The 25,179-nt window shown below is 35.7% G+C and overlaps 1 protein-coding gene across 1 annotated transcript in view; it reads left to right on the top strand.

Moving 5' to 3' along the window:
- LOC150095816 (outer mitochondrial transmembrane helix translocase-like) overlaps window positions 1-25,179 on the top strand; it is a 235,029-nt gene that overhangs the window by 113,977 nt on the left and 95,873 nt on the right. Inside the window, exon 6 of the mRNA XM_090408910.1 lies at window positions 643-685. Coding sequence (XP_090265036.1) covers window positions 643-685 — 43 coding nt within the window. The remainder of the gene's footprint in view (window positions 1-642; window positions 686-25,179) is intronic.

Consider the following 25,179-nt stretch of genomic DNA (forward strand, 5'->3'; position numbering starts at 1 on the left):
GGAGGGGTAGTAGATAGACAATTGAAATTTAGAGAGCATATTGCTAAGCTGGCTAGGGTAGCTCCTAAGATTATTTGGCTATTGAACACACAAGTAGAGATGAAGGAGTTGTCATTCCTCTTTAAGGCCTTGGGAATATCCACATCTGGTTAGCCACCTGGGGTTCTTGGGAATGAGGAAGTGGTGGAGAGGATCAAGAGATGAGTGACCAAAATGGTGAATGGTCTGTGGAGTGCTCTGTGAAGATAGTCGAGGATTTGTTGGTTGTAGAAGTTGGTTAATAGGCAAAAAAAGAGGACATATGATAGAAACACTTAAGTTACTTGAAAGATTTTATAGGATTGATATAGGGGAAGTGTTTCAGCACTTGGCTGGGGGAGGGGATAAGAACAAGAGGTTATCTTTAGAAGTGTGTGTGGTTAGCAAGAATGTGAGGACTAGATTCTGTGCTTGGAGAATGGTGAATGAATGGATGGAATGGGTTAACAGAATCAGTTGAGTGCCTTTGCCTGTTAATGGGTTCAAGGAGAGGTATGATAGATATTAGGTGGATAGTTTGGGACTCCCACAACGAGTCTTCAGAATTCATGGAGGTGGTACCTGTGTAATAATAGTAATATTTTTTTTCCCTTTTCCTCATAGGCTATCAAGATCCAGCCTTGCATAATTTTTATTGATGAAATAGGTATGTTACTGTTTCTAATATTTGAAAACTGCTGTTTTGTGTATTAAACAGTTTCCTAGCTTTTTGTACATTATCAGAATAATCTAGCAAAATCAAAAATGTGACAATTAACATTAACATTCATTTTGCTAAATGTGAATAATACTAAATGAGATCAATTTTTTTGTAATTGTTGTTGTCTTTAATGTTGTAGAAATAATAACAAAGAAAATGTGAAAAATATTGGACAGGGCAATAAATTTTTTATGTCAAAAAATAATTTTTACATAATTAATAAACTGCAAGAGGTATTTTGCATTATGATCACTAAAGGGTCATAGTTAGATAACTAGGAGAAGATATCAACATAAACTGTTCAGAATGTTGAGAACTTACCAGGCTGTCTAACTTAATGGAACTTTCAACCTTCAGTTCCAACCAAATTGTATTGTGTATTGGTTTAAACCACAACAAGCATGCATAGCATAGTGTTGTTGTTATAAGGAAACTAGAGTGAATAGAGAAAAGTGAGCTAATAGAACAACACCTTCAGCAGTGCCAGTGCTAATTCTGTCAACATCAGAAGTAGCACTGGCAAAGATGTTAAACTCACATAAGAATCGTATTAACATAATTGGTATTGTTGAAATTAGAACAAAGCATTTTTTACTAATTATAACTACACATTGTTATTATGTGATCATGAATGATTGGGGTAAGAAAGGAGTAGCTGTAGTATTCAATACTGAACATTAAGATAAGCTTCTTGATTGGTAGGCTGTTTCAAGTAAAATGATGTTGGCATATTCAAAATGAGAAATTCAACAATGAGACTTATTTGAGTCTTTGTTACTAATGGAAGATTCTATTAAGGGAAAAGTAGAGGAGTATTTTTGAGTCATTAGAGAGGATAGCTATCTTAAATAAAAATGAAATAAAAAGATAGTTGTTGGAGACATAAACAGCAGGATAGGAAATTAATACCAGACTGAAAACTGTTTGGAGAAAAGAGCAAGCTAATAGAAATGGTAATTATCTGTTGGATTTCTCTGCAGGACATGGATGAGATATTACCAACACTATGTTCCAACATAAAGACGTGTACAAATTCACATTGAAGACACAAGAAATAAAAGTCTAATTGATTGCATTGTCTGATAATGATATCTTCACACCAGTTCACAACAAATGTATGTATGTATGCAGGGAATTTAAGATGGAAATGAATGGCATTTAATTTTAAGCACGATAAAAATGAAGATAATATTGAAAAGAAAAATGTGTGTGAAAGTTTTAAAAAGAAATTGAGCAGGTTTCATAGGTGAATTATAGACTCGGGTATTACAAACTCATTGAAGAAAGATTGCAAGAATTTTAAAATAAGAATGAAATTTTGGAAACTTGGTGCAAAATTGGAAAAAAAAATTCATTTCACCAGGGATGCATGGTGAAGTCATCTGCAAAAATAGAAAAATGAGATCTTAGTAGACTGAAGTTAAAGAGTCTGACTGGGAAATGAAGAGATCATATCAAAAGTTCCTGGTGAATATGCAGGTGCATTGAGAGAAAGGAGAAATACAAGAATTTCAAGCTATGTGTAGAAGTAGCTAAGCAAAAGTCATGATAGGACTTTCTTAGGAGATAGAAAATAAATATTATAAAGGTGACAAAATGACCTAGAGGTTTTTGAAAAGTTGAGAAATGGAGGAAATATTGCAAAAAATCAAATGACAAGGGTTACATGAAAATGGAAAATAAAGATATCTGGATGTATTGAGTAATTACTTTGAAATATTGTTAAATGAAGCAAGCAGTGACAGAACAGTGGTAGAAAATATATGACTGAAATGTAATCAGGAATATGTCATTACTTGAGGTAGATAAAACCATCAAAGACTTGAAATGTGTAAAAGCAGCTAGAGTAGATAATATTCTCCCAAAAAGATACTGAGCTGCATTGCATAATTCAGAAAGCCTGGTCATAAAGTTCCAACAGTTATCATAATGCTCATCTGTAAAAAAGGAAGATAGTTATTGGAGAATAACAAGGATCTGCATTTAATTTTATATATTTGGAACAAAAGGCAAGGTGTTATAAAAGTTGTTCAAAACACCAATGTTGTAAAATGTAAACCTGACATCATACAGAGAAATATATACATTCAAGTTATAAGTGAGCAGTTGAAGGAAGTGCAGTTAGACGTTTTGATGTAAAATCACCATAAGACAAGAGACTGTTATTCATTATCTATATGGATCACATTATCAAAATTTACAGTTGATAGCAAAATCTGAAATAATCAACTCTTATTCTTACTCAAATTAAGGGGATATTAAATCCCACATTGTTTTAAAATCCCCTTAATTTGAATAATGTTTATATTGCTGAAATGAAGCCTATTGGCTCTTTATATTTAAATAATCTTATTCTTACTTTTGGATGATGCTAGCATAGTCCTAAATAAGTCTAGTGCAGCGATTTTCAACTGCTGTGCTGCGAGAGGTCTTCAGGTGTACTGCGAGGTTTATGAAAACAAATTAATTGAAAGAAATAATGTTGTAATTTGCACATTTATTTATTAGTGTCTGGTCTTCCCTCTTCTTGTGTGTATAAATCAATCAAAATTATGCCTATTTTTTGCCAGATCATCAAAAAATTTAAAAGAATATATTTTTAGTGTGCCGCAGAATTTTAATAATTAGTCTAGGTGTGCCGTATTATGGAAAAGGTTGAAAATCACTGATCTAGTGCAAATCTTCTGGATTTTTAACTAAATAAATTGAATTATTGTTGTAATAAGTTTGGGTAGGCTGTAGCCCTGTGGAAATGGCATTCGTAGCCTGACTAACTAGAACTGGTTGATGAAAGGCTCAGAAAAAGTTCCTCTAGTAGGCAATTAGAATCAAACTTGCAACAGTATTTCTTAGAGTGCCCTAGCTCAATAGATGCGAATGCAATAGAGATTTTTTGCTTAGAAAGTGGTGAATGACTGGAATGGGTTGCCATAGGTCAGTGGTGTTCAACCTTTTTTACTACACGAGCTACTTTTCTATAAAAAGTTATTCGGCGATCTACTCAATTATATAGAACACGTTCCCCCAACCTGATATCTGATTATGCACAAATAAACGACTAAAAAATACACAACTAAAAACTTTATTTGTGTATTTAAAAATTTATTTATCACTTTTTATTTTAATACAACAAAAAAAACAAACAAATATATTGGAATAAAATATTTATTTCTCTATTTTGGAAAACCAAAGTTAGAAAAAACAACAGATTGATTACAAACTCAAGTCCGGAAAAGCTGGTTGATTTAAAAAAAAAGTTAATGTGAAATTTGGCATTGTTTGGACCTCGCAATATTTTCATAGTCAAGTTGATATGAAGAAGTGGCCAATCGCAGACAATCATCCAAATGATCATTTGTAATTTGGTTTCTTAATTGATTTTTTTATGATGGTCATATTTGAAAAAGCGGATTCTGACAAGTATGTCAATCCAAAACACGACAGAATTTTTTGCGCAATATCAGTTAATATTAGGAATTTTTCATGTGCATACAGTACTTCCAAATGACTTCATTGTTTATTGATTTTAAATGTAAACTATCCTGAATGTTTATTATCTCAAGTTCTACTTCAGCTTGGTTTATATCAAACAGCCCACTAATTTTATTTGAAATTTCTGTGATGTTCAAGTTTTCTTGAAATGGATTATTGATAAAAGATACAATCATTTCAGTTTTATTAAAATCTTTTTGAATTTATTTCTTCCTCAACTAATTCTATTTCACGAATAAATTCTTTTAAATCATAGCGAAGCATTTCTTGATTTTGTTCAAAAAATTTTAATAAATATGGGAGATGTCTAAATTCACAGTCATTTATATTTTTCTTTAATAAAAGTAAGTATTGTTGGAAAGTTTTTATTGAGCTTAACATGTCAATTAAATTTTTATCCATACCTTTTAACTCTAAATTTCAATTGCTTAATTTCATACAGAAATCTACTAAAAATGATAAGTGTAACAACCATCTTTTATCACTCAATTGTGGATAAATATCTCCTTTATCATCAAGAAAATTTTTTATATCGTTAATTAATACAAGAAATCTTTCTAAAAATTGACTTCTGCTGAGCCAGCGAACATTATTGTACAACAGAAGTTCCCTATCATCATCTGCCTGTAATTTAAATAACTGCCATTGCAGGTCTTTTCCTCGAACAGAATTTGCAATTTTAAATGTAATATCCAAAACATCTTTTGTGTTTAATCTTTTACTACACAGTACTTGTTGGTGAATAATACAGTGGTACGTTAAAAAATCTGGATATTTGTCATCGTTTTTACATAATGAAATGAAGCCTGATTTATTACCTATCATTGCAGGAGTATCATCAGTAGTAATAGACACAAGTTTAAAAAGCAGAAGTTTGTGTTATTTCACAAATTCATCAAATGCAAAAAATGTCTTCTCTCCTATTCCTTCCCAATAAAGGTGTAATTTTCAAAAGTTCTTCTTTACTTGAATAATCTTGAAATACCATGCGAATAAATACCATTAACTGAGCAATGTCAGTGAAGTCATTAGATTCATCAAATTGTAATGAAAACGCAACACACTGGTGAATGTCTGACATTAACCTGGCCTGGAAACTTTTCTCCAGCAATTGGAACTCTTCCTTTCGGCAATTTGAAACCTTCTTTACAGCCTAGAAGTAGTCTCTCTCTCTCTCTAGTGACGTCTCGAACTGAGAGGCTCCTTTCTGGAAGTGGGAAACTCCTCTCTCAAGCAACGTGGATCCGGGCAGTCTCTCTGACGGTGACTCTGGAACCGGGACCCCTTCTGCTTGCTTCAGTCCCTTTTTATTAGGCCTCCTCTGAGACCTCGCATGAAGTTTGGGTTTGTTTGGCATGTTTCTTAGGGCTGAAGCTGATTCTATGAATAGTCTTTCAAATTTATACTTGCTGCGGTGTATTACTGTGGCTTTCTTCCACTGTATTCTGTGGCGTGTATCCAGAGCATGGTCTGCAAGCCCAGAGTGACTGTACTGGTGAAATCGGATGTAGTCATCGTGTTCTGAAATTCTGATATTTGCTGTCCTGCCTGTTTGGCCAAAGTAGGACAGCTTACAGCTGCAAGGGACCTGGTATACACCAGGTAGGTCTAGGGGAAGTGGTTGGTCTTTAGTGGAGCAGATAAGGGATGCCAATTTTCTATATGGTCTGTAACAAGAGGTTACATGTTTATTCAAGATTTTGGTAATTTTTTCCGAGGTGCCCCGGATGTAGGTAATGGTGATGGATTTAGAGTAATCTTTTTTTTGCGAAGGGGGGAGTGGGGCTGTGGTTTACTGGTTTTAGTATTTTTTGGGGGTTGTAGCCATTGGCTGAGAAAGTATTAAGGATGTGATTTAGTTCAGTGGTTAGGGCATTGTCATTTGAACAGATTAGTTTAGCCTTGTTGTATAGTGTCTTAATAACTCCATATACACCAGGTAGGTCTAGGGGAAGTGGTTGGTCTTTAGTGGAGTGGATAAGGGATGCTAATTTTCTATATGGTCTGTAACAAGAGGTCAGGTCATGTTTATTCAGGATTTTGGTAATTTTTCCCGAGGTGACCCGGATGTAGAGAATGGTGTATACCTGGTCCCTTGCAGCTGTAAGCTGTCCTACTTTGGCCAAACAGGCAGGACAGTGAATATCAGAATTTCGGAACACAAGGACTACATCCGGTTTCACCAGTACAGCCACTCTGGGCTTGCAGACCATGCTCTGGATATATGCCACAGAATACAGTGGAAGAAAGCCACAGTAATACACTGCAGCAAGTATAAATTTGAAAGACTAGTCATAGAATCAGCCTCAGCCCTAAGAAACATGCCAATCCTCAACAAATTTGGATGCATGAGACTGCCCCAAATTTGCGAGATGTACATCTTGAGAACTTCAGCCCAATGGCCAAGAATACCTAATATAGCCCACTAGGGGGCACCATCAGAACTTTAGGAAAAACAGTAGTTTCCTCGCTTCGACCTCATTTGCTGTTTTTAGTGCATGCGTTCACGTGTCTTAATCTTATGATCCCATGAAGATGGCAACGTGACGTTGCCGAAATATAGGAAGTATATATTAAAGTTTATTTTAATTTATATTCCAGTGTACGTTGTGAATTCCTTAAGTTATTTAGTAATCATGTGCAACCAACGTATAAGCCTTTCTACAGTGTTTGAAGAGTACTGAAAATATTACATATTTAGGCTTAAGTGCTGGTTTACATCTATGATACAATTTAATGGAACAGTTATACAGCACAAAGAGAATAATTAAACTGCAGGTTCATTAATCTCAATATTTTGCCTGTCACAGAGACATCTACAGTAATACAATGTTGAAATTGTAATAACACACACAAAAACACATAAGAAACAAATAGTGGAGAAATGAAATTAGACTATATAAAGACTAAAGTCTTTGAGAGGCATCCTCTGTGATACTGTTGGCTAGCCTTAGTTGTTGGGTGGCAGGCCTAAGAATTAAACTTTCCCACATCTTGGGAAGTTTAACATAACCATATTTATTAAGATTAGGCTGTTTTTTTTTTAAATCTGCTACTGATTCTAAAAAGAATCTTTCAAATTTTTATTTAGCGAAATGGAACAGTGTAGTTTTCTTCCATCTGATTCTTAAATACAATTTAAGGTATTTAAGCCACGGTCAGTTAGACCGACTATAGTCAGCTAGGCCATGGATGTATTTTTTGTGTTCATCTTGGGTGAATATTAGCAGATCTGTCTTGGTATGAGGGTGTTGGATCTGGTCATAGGATTAGAAGATTTGTCTATAACTAGGGTAGCTGCATTGCTTCTGAATGTGGAAAATCCCAAAGCAATGCAGAGAGCTTGCAGGATGATTTAAATTGATTGACAGTATGAGTAGGTGTAATTGGTGCCAGTTTAATGTGGAAATATGGGCAGGCGATTATGATAGGCTTAGTAGGCAGCTTGAAGCAGTTGCACTGATATAAGAATCTGTAAGAGAAAGATGTTAGCAGATTAGAGGATATTGCTCTGACAAATGTGACAGGAATTGATATGAAAATAATGTCAATGAATTGGAAGTACTAAAGATATTGCAGAATCTCAATGCAAATACAGCTGTGGAATTAGATGGGATATCAGCCCCTGTATTATGAGAATGTACAAAGGTGTTGGTATTTCCTCTGTTTAACTTAAGTTTCGCCTTCCAAATCCCTAAGTTGCGTAAGGAGGGGAAAATATTCCTTTGCATAAAGGAGGTTCTAAGACTGCATTTGCAAATTATAAACCAATCAATATCTCAGGAATGGTGGTAAAATTATTGGAATAGTTGGTCATTGAAAGACTTCAGAAATGGGTGGTGAGAGTACGTGCTCTGTGAAGGGGACTGCATGTTGGCTTTTTGAAGAATCTGTCTTGGCTTAGTAATCTGCTGAATTTTTATGAGTGACAGCTGAGTTAAATAAAGAGAATGGCTACTTAATGATAGTACTGAATTTTGCAAAGAGCATTTGACAAGATACCACATAATTCTGTTATGCAAATTGAAACAAATAAGGATGGATATGGATACAGAAGTAACTGATGAATAGATACAAAAAAAAGTAGTATATTCAGGAGCAGAATCCACGACAAAGCACTTGACTAGTAGTGTTACAAGGCGTTGGCCATTACTGTTTACTTTGTACATAGGAATGATTTTGCTAATGATCTAAAATTGGTTAGAGTATTAGTAATCATGCAATGATTACTAATACTCTAACCAATTTGTGTAACAATCTGTGTAACAATGCAATGCAGAGAGCTTGCAGGATGATTTAAATTGATTGACAGTATGAGTAGGTGGTAATTGGTGCCAGTTTAATATGGAAAATAATAAAGTTATGCACTGGAATAATACAAGCTGTGTAACACATGGAACTGCACTCCAAGTAATAGATGAAGCTAAGGATTTGGGAACAGCAGTAGATAGAGAGTTGAAGTTTAGAGGGCATATTATTATTATTATTTACAGCATCTCCATGGAGTGCAGAGACTCATCACAGGAGACCCAAATCAAACATAATACACACAAAACCTATCATACCTCTCCTTGAATCCATTCACCACCAGGGAACTCATAACCATTTCTGGCAATCCATTCCACTCATTTGCCACTCTCTACACAAAAAATCTGATCCACACACCTCGACTAACCGCACTCTTACAAACTTCCATGGGCGGCCCCAAGTTCACTGACTATTTGTCGTATATTGAATATTTTCACTTGCATCAGTTTTATAAAATCCCTTTAATATCTTAAAAGTTTCTAACATGTCCCTTATTTTTCCACCTATTAACTTTGTAACCCACAAATCTTCAACCTATACACGTAGGGAGTATTCCACAGCCTGTCATCATCTTGGTCACTCGTCTCTGAATGTTTTAGACTGCCTCCTGGTCCCCAAGAAACCCAGGTGACCAAATCTGTGCACAGTAGTCAAGATGTGGTTGATTCATAGCCTTATAAAGAGGGAAAATAATTTCCTTATCTTTACTTGGTGTTTTTCAACATCCAAGTAATTTGTTGAACTATTTTACCAACTTTTGCAATATGCCATCTAAACTTTAACTCTATCCACCATTATCCCCAAGTCCCAAGCGTCATCAATTTCCTGCAATAATATCAATATGATACACCATGTGCAACCTTTTCAACCTGAATATACAAGTACATAACCTTAATTTTGCAACATTAAATTGATAATCACTATCCTTTGCCCACAATGCCATTTATTTAAATCATCCTGCAGGATATCTATATTACCTTTATCAACTGTTGCTGTCCCCAGTTTTCCATCATCAGCAAACAACTGAATATCCCTCTTAATCTTTCCCTATGTCATTGATATACAAGTTCAGTACTAGGCCACAAAGAGCATTGGCCTAGTACCAAACCCTGAGATACTCCACTAATCACCATCATTCTTCTAGACTCCACTCTACCATATACTACTCTCTGATGTTGGTCCATCCCATCAACCATCTCCCTGTCCATGCTACTAGCCTCATATCCATTCCCATCCTCTCCAGTTTTTGTAATAGTTTTCCATGTGGTATTCTGTCAAATGCCTTGGCAAAGTTGAGCAGTATCATGGTGTAGCCATTACCTTTATCCAATACTGCTGTCACTTTATTATAAAATGTGAATAAGTTACTAAGACAGGACCTACCTTTTACCAAGCCATACTGCCCACTATAGAGTATCGCACCCCTATCCACTCACTGTTTTATTTTATCTTTCACGAACTTTTACAATGCTTTAACAACCATTCCCAATATATTAATTGGTCTCTAGTGTGCTACTTCTGTCTTGGAGCCACCTTTATGCAATAGCACTATCTTACTCTCTTTCCACTCACTCAGAGCCCTGCCAGAGCTGAGACTTAAATCGAACAACTTCTTCAGCAGCAGTGCCAATTCTCTTGAACACTCACATAATACACAGGCTGATCCATTCCCACTGCTGTGTTCACATTCATATTTTCTAATATGCTGAACACCCCCTGTTCATCTACCTCAAAGTTGATATGCATCTCTGTAATATCAACTATAAAATCACCACCTGGATGATACACCTTTTCAAAATGATCACTCAGCAATTCAGCTATTTATTTTGGTTCAGTCACTTTCCTACCATGAGCATTGTTTCAAGTCATTCTACCATAGTCATTTTTCCTCTTACTTGCTATATAACAAAAAAAAACTCTTTTGGGTTTACTTCTGCCTGTTTCGTTAATTCTTTCTGATAGTCTGATTTGGCCTTCCTTACGATACTAGTCACCCTTCTTGCTTGCACTTTGTACTGCTCAAGAGTATGTTGATCTTTTTTTTTTTTTTTTATATCTACCACAATGTTTTATTTTTTTGCAGCTCTTGCTTAATATCATCACTCATCCACTTAATTCCAACTGGGTTTATCCTCCTAACCTTGGGTATGCAGTCTGATACTGCTACTCTCAAGCAGTCTCTGACCACTTGCCATGCACTACTGACATTCTTACCTTGTAGCTTCTTCTTGCAGCAGCCATGCCACTGTTCCAAGAGACTCCTGAGTCTCTCATAACCATCAGCCTTGTAGTTGAATATAAACCCCTTCTTGACAGAGAACTCCATGTTTTTGGCAACTTCCCAGAACAAGACCCATGATCACTCTCCCTAATTGGAGGCAGAGTGTCTACCTTAGTTATTGATACATCTTCCCATTCTACTATCAGATCCAACACCTTCAAGGTTGTCCCCCTATGTTGTTTAATGTAATTATCCCTTAACAACTGTATAATTCCCACTTCTATCTTGCCATGCCATTTTCCTCCCTCCAATTTCCTACCCATAGGTGAAGTCTCCTATAATTGTTCAGCCTGCACTCATTGTTCTGATTTGTTGATATCTCTGGCATCCACATCTTCCTGTGGATCCTAGGTCTATAACAGCAGCCAACAATGTATTTTGTCCTATTTGCCTCTATCTCACACCAGACAACTTGAAATGAACCATCTCTCTCAGACCTAATATCCTCTTTATCTTTTAATTTTGTTGGTTGTAATTCTACAACTATCACCAGCAATACCCCACCTCCTGTCCTGTTCCTTCTATCCTCCCTGAAAACACAATACACTCTACATTCTATTCCTGTAATTATATCATTTTCAGTCAACCACATCTCATTGATGCCTATAATTTTTGGGCAAGTTGAACTTACCAATGCCATAAACTTTTCGCCCTTATTCCTGATACTTCTTGCATTCATGCACATGCATGAATACCCATAGTTACCCTTGTGTAATGTCATTACCAACCCATTTAAATTGAAGACCTGTGAAATCTTGTTCAACATTGCATAATCATTATTGTACCCATGCTTGTTTATCACAGGGATCCAGACACATGTTTGATTTAATTTTCCCTGATATCTCTAGTTCTCTGGTGTTGCACTACCATACTCTCACTAAACAACACTTTCTCCAAACATCTAACTCCAGAACTATTTAAATGTAGTCCATTGGACATATATAAGTCCTTTCGTCCATCAAATGCACTTTATACATCAATAAACTGCACACCATTCCTCCTGCATCTTCCTGGTGCAGGAGGCTTCTCACTGGCAATCCTGGCCCTTCTTCTCAGCTCTCTCCTATCATACTGAGGTAGCAGATTCACAATCTTTACTTTCTTGCTCTTCATTTTCACTTCCACTAACAACCCTTTCATATCTTCTTTCATTGCATATTTCTCACCTTTCAAATCACTAGAGCCAGCCAATACAATCAACTTGTTCATTCCATTCTTCTGCATACTTAGTGTCAATAGCATCGTTGAAAACATGTTTTCGTCACTTTTTCATACTCTCTTATCATCGAATACCCATACAATACTATCTCTTTTCTCCCGGTCTCTTGCACTTTTATTCTTTTCCTATTCACTCTTTCTTTTATGCTCCATCCTTCTGTACCACATGCTAATTGTTTCTCCATTCACCCGAGCTCATGTTTTGTCCTGTGAAGGAGTCCACATAAGTGTGCAGTTTCTTTCCATACTAGCATCTCATTATCCACATTATTTCCATCACTTCCTTCAAACTCTCATTCATATTTTGTGCACTATCACTCACTGCTTCTGCTACATTCTCCACACCTTGACAATCCTGCCTTATATCTTTATTATCAGTCACTCCATTCTCCACACTCAGTTCATTCTTTCATGACTTGCATTATATTCACTTACAAAACATTTCCAACAAATATTTTCTCCATTCTCGCTCTCGTACCACACATATTGCTAAGGTAGCCAGTGTATCTCAGAGAATTATTAGGTTATCGAAGAACACATTGACAAGTAGAGATAAGGTAGTTTTTGTTATGATAAAAGACAAATGTTTTTTTTTTAATTTGTAGTGTTAGTGTTGCATTACTAAAGAAAGGAAACCTTGAATGACACTTTAAAACAGCATATGGCAACTTTGAAATTAAATATCCACAAAATAGTGATTTGTAGAAGGTTAAACCTAAAACCAAGAAAAAGCCTTTCAGCTGAACAATTAATTTTTATTAAAGAAACATTGAAGTCAAAGTGGTTAAAATTATATCCTTCCAAGTATGTCATGTTCTTGCTAAAAATAATAAACTGTTTAGTGACTGCACAAGTAAACAAAGTTGATTGTAGATGGATATTTATTGGACTGCAGAGGAAATATTTCAGCACTTGCTGGGGGATACAGAACAAGAAGTTATCTCTGCAAATTAAGAGTGGTTAGCACAGGTATGAGGGCTGTTTTTCAATTGGAGAATGAATGGGTTGCCAGACTCAGTCGGGTGTTTTGTCAGTGAGTTCTAAGAAAGATGCAGATAGATTGGTGCATAGTTTGGATCTTCCAAGATGAGTCTGCAGACTCACTAATAATAATCTTAATTTGATCCTAATTTGTCTATTCTCTGCTGATTATTCAGAGGCACTCTAAATGTTTTTAAGCATTGAAATAGTAGAGAAAAGAATTTTTTTTTTTTTAAATTCTTTTTCGCAGACTTCTCCTGCTGCCTCTTCTCAGACTCCACTCTGCATGATTCCTCCAGTCCTCATTCCATACGCCTCTTTTCTCCATTTCTCTCACAATGGTCCCTTTCCATGTAATCTTTGGTCTTCCTCTTTTTCTCCTTCCAGGGGCGATCGGTTCATAATTTTCATCTTTCTTCTCACATTCTCTGGATGTGTTCATACCATTTCAAAGCACTGAAATGTTCAACTGCCATATGTGCGTTCCTGAGGTGATCCATGTGAGTAGCTCTCATACCTCATCTGAAGTAGTCTGTTTACACAAATTCTACTTCATTCCTTTGGCTGTTAATAAGGATCCCACACTCACATCCATAGGTCATTATACTCTGTAATCACATGATACAGCATCTTCTTATTTTTCCCAAAACCTTATGACTCCATAAAACTCCACAAAATGAACATAACATTTCAAAATGTTATGTTCATTTCACACTGGCCAAACTTATCCATGAAGTCCATCGATTTATGGTTCCTACCTGTAACTCAAGATCTGTTGCATCACTAAAACAGATAACGTTGGCTTTGCGAGTTAGTATTTTGAGGATTCCACTCATTTATGTGGGTGATGATGCGACTGTTTACATAGGTATCTTTCAGTGTGTAGGCCAGTGGTCACCAAAGGGGATCGATATCGACCCCCTGGGGTCGATTCGGGGTCGATTGGGGGTCGACAGAAAAATATAAGACATCATTGTATGGGTAATATTTAATTTGGTTAACTTGGATTACCTCCATGACAAAAGACATGGAGGTAATGACAACTCAATTAAGAGTGAATTGTGGGATCAGTACCTCCATCTTACAGGTCCATGAATAGGACCTGTAAGATGGAGTAAGGTCATGAAAATAGTTACTGAGGCCAATCAAGTAGGCCAAAATGACGTATTTACCAATAAACGGATGTTGGTGGTTCCTACCGGCCGGTGCAGTGGGAGCGAGAGTGCATCATGTGCGTGGTTCTTATTTACTGATACTTACAAGTATTCGATCCCAGTCTCATTTTTGCACATCGACATACAAGCGAGCGTTAATGTTCTAAAATTCATCAACATACATATTATAATTCAATCGTTATTCATTTATGAACTAAACTTCTCTATGTTGAAGAGTTGAGCAGCGCTGGTAGTAATACCAGTGATATTAAAACCAGTAGTTTATTAATATCACTAGTAATACCAGTGATAATAATAGTAGTAGTAATAGTAATATAATAATATATACTATATTATACATACAATAAACACTGTAACTATAAAATAAACAATCTAAAAACTCACATAAGCGTCTTTTTTTGCTTGTCCTATTATAATTACATAATAGTAAAATATAGGGGGTTGATAAAAAGTCAAGAAACGCTTGAAGGGGTCGACGGGCAGATTTCTTTGGTGACTCCTGGTGTAGGCTCTGAATAAAAAAAGATAGTAAACCTATGAAAGATGACTGACTTATGTGTGAAGAAAGGGCAGACAGTTATTTGATTCTTTTCTAATATAAAGTCTGTTTTAGGGTATTGGCTGTTTAGGTCAGTTACAAGGAATTCAATTTCATGGTGGGGCTAAATGGCAAATTCACCATCTACATATTTCAGGCAGACTTAAAGGTTTGGGAGTAACTCTACTAAGTGATTTGTTCTTAGAATTCTTAGAATGTTCTAAATAGAAATTGGCCAAAGGAGGAGAATGTGGATGCATTGCAGCACCATTAATTTACCCTTGGCAAGTAAACAGCTTGCATATATAGTAAATTTGAATAACTCAAAAATATTAGTGGTAAAGTCGGACTTTATTAATGAAGAATGGCTGTTAGTGGTATTTACTTATTAGTAAAGGATATTGTATCAAAACTAATCATGATATCTGAATTTTTAAATATGGGATTGTTACTTGAGATTTGAAATGAACTTTGTCAAAGTAAATGGCATAATAAATAATATATTTAAGCCATCCCTGGTACAAAAACACACTAGAATCAGACTATATAATGTCTTGTCAAAACCAACTCTACTATATGGAAGCGAAACATGGACCATGAAAAGGAAAGATGAAAAACGAATTCAAACAGCAGAAATGAAGTTCCTCAGAAAAACAGCTGGATATACCAAGTGGGACCACAAAACAAATGAAGAAATCTTACAATCCCTAAAAATAAAACCAATTAATTACTACATAAGACAGTATAAACAAAAATGGCTAGAACATTTAAATCGAATGGACAACAACAGACTACCAAAAATATTATACAGATATAAAATAAGTGGAAAAAGAAGAATCGGAAGACCAAGAAAGAGATGGCATGAGACCGGAACAGGCCACATGGCCTATATTCCATGTTAGGAAGAAGAAGATATATATAAATATAAAGTAGAGGTATTACCTATATAGGGAGCAAGTAACATAGCTAACTTTTGGGCAATTATGTAATGTGTGGTACTGTGTTGTATGATTTTTTTTTTGTGTGTGTGTGTGTATGGGGGGGGGGGGAGGGAAGGTCTGTAAATACTAGGTATTTTAACATGAATGTGTTTTAATTTGTTAATGGTTTCTTTAGGCCAAGAAGCAACTTTTTTTTTCAGTAATTTGAGCATTTTTCTTCAGAGATATATTGTCTCATTCTCTATATCTCTATCTCATTCTCAATATCTATAATTATTATAGATATTAATTATTATTCCTGACCTCCATGGAGTCATAAGACTTTTTGTAAAAAGTCTACCTTAGTCAACGTAGTCTATTGTACCATTCCTTAAACTTGTCCACAATCACTTTCACCACTCCTTCAGACAATACATTCTGTGCTCTTACCACTCCATGTAAATTTGAAATCCCTCTCCAGTATCGGTTTAGTAAATACCTTTCAACAGCTTAAATGTCTCACTCAAAAACCCCCTCATTTTCTATCCAACAAACACCATAGTTTTCATGGCTTCAGTGTGTTCTTAACCATCATTGTGCACTCATTATCATTTTTGTTACCTGCCTCTGCACCCTTTCCAAGGTTTTTTCATCCTTTTCAAATCCTGATGACCATATGTGAGCATAGTAATCTAGATGTTGCCTGATGAGAGCTTTATACAAGGGGACTGCAATCCTTTTATGTCTGTCCACAGTATTGCAGCAGTTCTCTGGATCTTCATGACCTTGCAATTTGCCACACTTTTTTTGGTCAGTACTTTATTTATTTTGCTCTTACAAAATAGATAAAGTACGATATGCTTGAAAAATTTTGTAATGGCTCACCAGAACCAGAAACATCTCATTTGTATTCATTCACCGTGTTTATTTCTGGTTAATACTATAGCTAATTATAGCCAGTTTTGAAACATATATTAATAGGTAAACTGGTAACAAGTAAACTTTGATATATGCAGTTTCAATTAATGTGAATTTCGATTAATACAGTCACAAATATTTATACCATTCCTTTATATATGTCCCCTTAAATTTTGAATAGTATAGCTGATTACAAAATAGAAAAAAAAGACACCCGAAAACTGTTGTCCATAAACAGTGTTGCCAGTTTGTGCTTCTGCCACACTACCATGTTGCCACAAGCTTAGTTTTGCTTAGATGATCATTCAAGGCAGACGTGTTAAAGTAGTGTCTTTCCATTACTTTGCATGAAATATATTTCATGCAAAGCAGTACTGTATTTCATATTCTGTAAAAGTTCACGATGCCCAAAAGGAAAAGTGATATGCTAGTGAAATCTGATAAGAAGAAACTTAAAGTTATTACTCTGGATGTGAAACTTGACATTATTAAACAGTTTGATAATGATCAAAGGAGGACAAGCATCAGCACGGTGCTAGTCTATGCTACAACTAATTCTGTCCAAATCTAAGGAATAAATAGAACAAGGTAAAGGTGCATCAACATCATTCAGTATGCAGTGCAGCCCTATTTTGGTTGAAATGTAGAATCTTTTAATAACTTGGCTGGAAGATTGCAATCAAAAATGGATTCCAATTGGTATCAACAACAGTTTGGTAAAGCACTTAGCTTGTTTTTATTGCTCAAAGAAATCAAATTCAGAGTGGATACTACAATATTTTCTGCCAACAGAGGGTGGTTTGAAAAGTTTAATGCTCGAACTGGAATGGGTAATGTCAAGTTAACAAGGGAAGCAGCAAGTGCCGATAAAGAAGCAACTGCCAGATTTCCTGCATGTTTTTTTAAAAAAATTAATCGAGGTAAATAATTACAATGAGTGCCAAATTTTTAATGTTGATGAAACCATTCTTTATTGGAAGAAATTGCTGCCTAGAACTTTCTTAGCTAAAAATGAAGAATTACAACCTGGTTACAAAGTCTCCAAAGACTGCTTAACTCTTCTCTTGGCTGGAATTACTGAAGGCGATTTCTAATTGAAACTTATGCTTATTTACCATTCACTAAATCTGAGGGCTTTAAGAGGTTGCAACAAAACATCACTGCCTGTAATTTGATGGAAAAATAAAAAGTCATGGGACATGGAAGATTTATTTGAAGACTGGTTAAAGAGTTATTTTTGTCAAGCAGCTCAAAACTATTGCAAGCAAATAAAATAATCTTACATTTAAAGCCCTCTTAGTTTCTGACAATGTCCCTGGCCTTTCTGCTGTACTGAATAACCCGTGTGAAAATGTAAAAGTCATATTTTTACCTCAGATTACTACATCTTTGCTACAGTCAATAACTAGAATTTCAACTTTCAAGTTAAGCAGTGCAAGCTACAACAGGGTAAGGTGCAATTTCATTGACTGAATTTTGGAAGAATTTTAAAATTAGGCAAGTTATTGATCCACATGGTTAGCCTTTTGGCTATGCGCTTTGCAACCATATGCCTGGAAAAGGAGTGTCCTGGGTTCGATTCCTGTCGCTGACATGAGGAGCTTAAAGATCTTTCTCCGACATAGCCAAGTTAGCCAGTTTTGGGCGTGGACAGCAGGGTTTTTCTCCCCATTTTCTTCCTTTATTGAGGTCTGATGAGACCACATTAAAGGTCGAAACTAGTCTGAGTAGTGACCCTTCCCATAATGCATAGCATTATGGAATAAAGTACTAAGGCAAGTGATGTGAAATCATTAGCCTTTATATAGGAGTTGTCCCAGTCCTGAAAATGCATCATCATCAAATTCCTGACATGTACCTTCAAGGGGTATACAGGATATGATAGTACTGTTGGATCATACTTCCTTGTTTTTGATCCTCCATCTTGTTTTAACTCTGTTCTTAAACCAGTAATAAGTTGCTGGTTGATTACTAATTTAAATATAGAGAAATTTATATTTTTAGACTGTGCCACTCTATATCTAGATTAGTCAAATGAAATGTAGTGAAACCAAGCATCAACTACTTTTATATCAACATTATTTCTTAAATAGACCGAGTTTATCTATTATTTTTGAAGCTCCCTGCTAGTTCCGATAATTTCATGAACGGTGCAGTAAAGAAGATTCAGGCAAACACAATTTTAAAATCATCAAAACAAAACATTTAATTCTGGGTTATATATTATACATATAAACTCAATTCTGAGAACAAGATTATATAAATGTCTTAGCTTAACTTGCAACATCTTACAGACTCAGTCTATGGGCATTCTGCTATCAGACTTATAGCTTTCACGATATTAAAATAACTTTTAATAGAGTTCAATATCATAAAATCTCTTAGCAACAAATTTTACTATTATCACACAGTCAGTAAAGTCTCAATACATTAATATTCTTAACTTAACTCTTACTTTACTCCGTGCTGCCATGAGTGCTCCCTGCTTCCTGCCTCTCTGCATGAGTGCTTCCCCCCCCCTCTCTCTTCACTGCATTATCGTGAATGCTTCTGGTCTACTGATCCCCCTTGTATACTCTCGCTTTTCGCTTATATACCTTCACTTTCTTTCTCACCAAAACTTGTTCTCACAGTCTAGCTCATATCAATTCCATCTCCCTTTGAATACTATAGCTCACGTGCCACCACACTCGTGCTATCTAGTTTTAATTCCGTCTCCATGACAACAATCAAAATGAAACATAAGTATAAGCATTACATAACATTTTACCTTTACATGCAGTAATGAAAATTAATAAAAAAAATATTATAGTTAAATTTACCTTCACCTTCATTCACAATAACAAAAAAATATATATATTACAGTTCACATAAGGCTCATAAAGTTACATACATACAATTTCTTATAATATTATTGAAGGAATAAAGTAATAAAATAAATGGCATTTAGTACAGAGTCCTTTCATTATTATGACATATCCTGAAATTATATAATTAATAACTGACAAAATACAGAGCAATTATATGAGTAATACAGTTTAAGCAAGAGACAAACACAAACAATAAACAATATTTACAAGTCTTGCTTATGTTATGGAAGATCATGTTGGATTCTGAAAGAAATACCAATAACTTTAATTTCTCTTCATTCAGAATCCAACAGTACTACATGAAAAATTTACATCATTACTAACTTATCTACAATTTTTCTCAAAATACAGTCTGTTATCTGTCAAGACTCCAACATTATCAGATCTTATATTTCTGTCTAATAAGGCACTTTTTACTGTATCAATCGAGACAGCCTTCCTGTGTGTGCCCCCCCCCCCCCCCCAGTGCCAGTAGTGTTGCCTTGTGGTACATTCTTGGTGCTTCAGACAAAAGAAGCCCCAGAGATGAATCACAGGCAACATGAAGCTAATGTCTCAAACAAGGCATCCAAAGATTTCCAAGCCTCCTGCACTACTTATATTATGATGAATACAAAAGTTAAAAAGTTCCATGCCAGCTCGATTGTCGCCCTGAAAAACAAGGATCGCGTCGCTTGTTTAGGTGGAGGGCAAGCTTCGAAAAATGTTACAGTCCCCCAGTCGACACTACCTCAAGATATGTTTCCTAAACATAGAAGGGATATCTAAATCCAAAACCAAAGTCATCGGCAAAATAGCCAAAGATAAAGCAATTGATGTCTTGACTCTCCAGGAAACCCATGTGCCTGACACAGCCCTCAGTAGATTAAGATCCCAGGACTCATTCTAGTGTCTTATAACTGCCACCTCAAGCATGGCCTAGCAACCTATATCTGGCCTGGTCTCAAGGACATAACCCAAAGTGTTTCTGATACAGAATACTCCATAGGCATTAAAGTTCAAAATATCACCATCTACAATGTTAACAAATCTCCATCGCAATCCTGGCCTGATCAGATGGACCGACCTCCTCCCCACCCTGCTATCTATGTTGGTGACTTCAATTCCCATCACACCATGGGAACTCTAACAACTGGGATGGTAATAATCTAGCTAACTGAATGGACACATGTAATTTGTATTGGAATTATGATGCCAAGCAGGATGGCACTTTTTACTCAGCCAGATGGAACAGAACCTACACCCCAGATCTGTGCATAGTCACTAAAGACTCTGAAGACCACCCTCTTCCATCAACCAGAACCATCCTTAACAGATTCCCTAATAGTCAACATCGTCCTACATTAATAGAGATAGGAACATCAATCCCAGTCATCAGCAGAACACCAATCGTTAGATGGAATCTCCGCAGATCCAACTGGCCTGCATTTCAGAAACAAATTGAGCAAAGCATTAGAGCAATTCACCCACTCCTAATTGCTATCCTAGATTTGTTAAACTACTCAAATCTGCAGCAAAATCCTCTATCCCTAGAGGCTACAGAAAACAATATATCCCATGTTGGAGTAAAGAAAGTGAGGAACCTCTAGCCAAATATGAGGAAACTGAAGATCCAGAAATCAGTGAATTCGATTTCATCACATCTAGTCGGAGAAGCTGGTCACTTCTGAGAAAAATAGGTGGATCAGAGCCAACGACACACAAAACAACAGAGATAACTCCTGATCAAATGGCTAACCATTTATTGAAAACCCCCAAGATTCATCCCAGCTCTACCAGTAAAATTGCTGTACAAGCTTCCATCAGACAAAACTTAAAGATGGAACCCGAGCTTCTGAACTCATACACCCAATATCTCGGGAAGAGCTATAATAGCCTTAAAACTTACCAAGAATGGCAAAGCTGCAGGAGTAGTAGATGGTATACTACCTGAGTTCGTAAAACATCTTGGTCAACATGGCTGGCTGTCCTTTTCTCAGAAATCATCATGACTGGTAAATTACCAAAGCTGTGGCAGGAAGCCAAAATAATTGCCGTGCCAAAACCAGGGAAAGATCCAAATGAAGTGAAAAACCTATGACCTATCTCTTTGCTTTGCACCACCTTTCAGCTCTTTGAAAGAATTCTCCTTAAAAGAATTTCACCACTCATTGAAAGAGCACTCCTGACTGAACAAGCTGGCTTTAGGCCAGGAAGAAGTTGCTGTGACCAGGTCCTGTCCCTGACAACTCAAATAGAAGCAGGCTTTCAGAAGAAACTTAAATCTGGAGCCACTTTCATTGACCTAACATATGCTTATGACACTGTCTGGATCAGGAGCCTCCTCCTTAAATTAGGAAATATTATAAAATGTAAAAAAAACTTTCACATTTTATAATATTATAACCTTTTATAATTCAACTTTTTGAATCATTCTCTCCAACAGAAAGATCCGGGTCCATATTGGCAGAAAAAAGAGCAGGCCCAGATTCCTTCACAACGGTCTTCCTCAGGGCTGTGTGTTATCCCCTATACTTTTTAACATCTATGTGTATGATCTACCTCAGTGGTGGCGAACCTATGGCACACGTGCCATAATATGCCCCTAGAATTTTGCTGGCACATCAACAATTTACATATGATATTCTTTCATATGCTTATAAATTATTCCACCTTTTTTTTTTTAATTGTTACGATATGTACAAGTTAAATTTTGTTTTATAGGAGAGAGTAGCTATGAAGACATGAATTTGTTTGGTGCGGTATTAACAAAAGATCACGCCACTCAAAAAACAAATCGAACTGACAGTTTTTGAGTTGAGATGCTAATTCTCTTCAACTGAATTCCATAACATCTGCAACTATCATAACAACATTCACTATATATTTCTTAGTTTTAAGACATTCGTGAGGGGGTGTTGTTTTGTTTGTCATTCCAACAGAACTTCTCATTACCGGCGGGCTCAACTCGCACAAAGTTTCAACCCTTGGTTGATTTTTTTATTGCTGCTTGTTTGCATTTGAGCAGGAAGGGGAACTCACACAAGCATTATATGGCATGTTTCAATTCGTGGTAGAATTTTATTTGAAGTAAGCCTTTGTGATCTGTCATAATGACATCGAGAATTTCAAATGCAACCAAACAAACACTTATTTCATGTAATTGAAAACTTGGACAATAGTTTTAGTTAGATACTGTGTTTCCGGTGCAACGTATGGTTTTGCTTGCCTATACAGTGCAGTTTCTGTGAGAGGGGTACATGTGATTCATTAGTTAACGCCGTTTTTATTCCCATTGTCTCTAATTGCACTATTTGTTGAGAAATATATTACACAGACTGCAAAAGCCTCTGTACCTTATTCAGGGATACAATAAAACTAATTTTTTTCTTGCATCTACAGTATATAATGGCTGTTGGGGAGGGCATGTTGTTTTTTTTTTTGGGAGGTATATATGCAAAACGTTTTAATGTCTTTTCGTAAAGTGAAATCAGGGGTGCCAGTTATATTCAACGGTAAGCATTCGACGACAAGTCGACGTCCTTCTGGGAACTGTATTTAGGAGTAAGTTTGTTGGGACTGAGCCCTCTAATATAAGAATAAATAAAAATACAGTCTTATAGAAAAAGAATTGAGAACAACTGATCCTTAGGATTCTCTGACTTTTCCCTTTTCTAATTGCACATGCGTTCATTATGCAGTTCGCACCGCACATCCGCCAGTAGGCAGAAATAATCAGCGGGAAGTGCATCGTTGTTGCGTATGTGCACTTTTGTTTTTGCTAATGTAAATGGGAATTATAAAGATAATTTAATTTAGGCATATAATTACCGTATTTTCGGTATAAGACACACCCAAGAAATTTAATACAGTTTTCTGGAAAAAACCTAAACTTTAAAGTATGATTTAAAAAAAAAATTGATAAAATAATAGGTAATTTTTAATAGTAAACTGACCTTTCAGAAACCTGCAAAACCCATGTCACTGTCATCTGACTCTTCTCTGTCATCATTAATTTTTTCTCTTTCTTCTTCCTCTTGTTCTTCATCATCAGAGAGATTGATAGCCGTTTCAGGGCACCCTTTGGTGTTGATATTATGAATAGAGACTCCCCGTTCTTAGCAAATGACGTGCTAGAAGTCACGTGAAGGTCACACATCAATTTGATTGCACCATTAACCGCCTACAAAGATCTTGGAACATAAAAGAGAGTGCGTATGACTTTGAAAAGAGGAAACAATCTTTACCTTCATTATATAAGACGCACCCCATTTTTAAGATCAATTTTTAAGGTAAAAAAATGAGTCTTATACACCGGAAAATACGGTAAATACAGAATAACAGGAGAAGTGCAAGTAATTATCAATATTTTTGTATTCACTACTATCGTTATGAGAAGTCAGGACTTGCAGACCATGCTTTTTTAATGTTAGCAATGGCTATGAAGCACTCTCTTAACCTTAACAAGTGTGGCTTCATTAATCCGCCATTTTTGAGACAATCGTCTTAAGATCAATTTTCAACCTAAGATAACTTTAACCTTAAGCTATAAAAACTACTTTACAACTTTTAAGGGATCAAAATTAGCACTCTAGGTCTTTTTGTCTGTTACAGTTTGAATTGCTTCCTCGTATATATTGTAATAAGTAAAAGATGTTGGTTTGAAATCCAGTGAAATATAAGCTTCCTCGTATGTATTGTAATAAGTAAAAGATGTTGGTTTGAAATCCAGTGAAATATAAGCTACTTAATGCATATCAAAGATATGCATTATTGTTTTGTGGTTAGCCTAGTGGCTTTGTGCTTCGCAACCTGGGGAAGGAGTGTCCTAGGTTCGATTCCCGTTGGTGACGTGAGAAGCTTAAGGATCTTCCTCAGCCACAGCCAAGTTAGTTGGTCTTTGGCATGGACAGTAGGGTTTTTTCTCCAGTTTATCCAGGGGTTTTTCATCCCACAAAGCAGGCAAACTGGCCTTGAGAACTCAACATTACAGGACATAGGATACACTGAGGCGTAGGGCTGACCACCTTATCGTGAACGGTTTGAGGTTTGATGATTAATAAACCCTTGGCACCGCAAGGTAAAAGAAGGTAAAAAGAAGATGAGATGAGAATAAATAAAGCATAATAAAAACATAACATCCAACACCTAAGTACTATAAGGTTAGGGTGGCATTTTATTGGTTTAAGATTAAGGAGGAGTAACTTATTTTAATTGCCATGCAGTGTAGTAATGTCTATATGAGTTCATTCCAAAATAAATAATAACTCTGAATGACTTAGGAAATATTTATTTAATTATGCCAGTTTATGTTCTCATCTGGTGTTTTATTAGATTATATCTTGTGGGTCTGTTCATATTACAGTGGTTTCCAAGTATTATAATTTGTTTTCATTTTCTTGAAAATCTATAAGAAGTGAATGTCTCAGTTTCTAGGGTATGTTAGAATTGTATAGCATATGTAATGATATTTCATTGATGGAATTTTTTGTTGATATTGCTTGCTTTTTTTTGACATTGAAATTTTTAAAAGGCTCATTTGAGAGCTTTATGGATATTGTGAATATATGGGAATCAGGACTATAAAAGATTAATATGTTCTAAAGGGTGGAAAATGTAATTTTCCACCCATTTAGAATATATTAATTCATTCAGTGGATAGCATAGTTTAATTTTTGTGGATATTGTCTGTGCAGAAAGATGTCTCTGAAGCACATGATTTCTTGGTTAAAGGCAATGATTGTTGAAGAATATTTGTAA

The sequence above is a fragment of the Typopeltis vanoorti genome, chromosome 19, assembly GCF_054136105.1.
Source record: "Typopeltis vanoorti isolate ZY-2024b chromosome 19, IOZ_Tvanoo_1.0, whole genome shotgun sequence".
NCBI classification, from domain to species: Eukaryota; Metazoa; Arthropoda; class Arachnida; order Uropygi; family Thelyphonidae; genus Typopeltis; species Typopeltis vanoorti.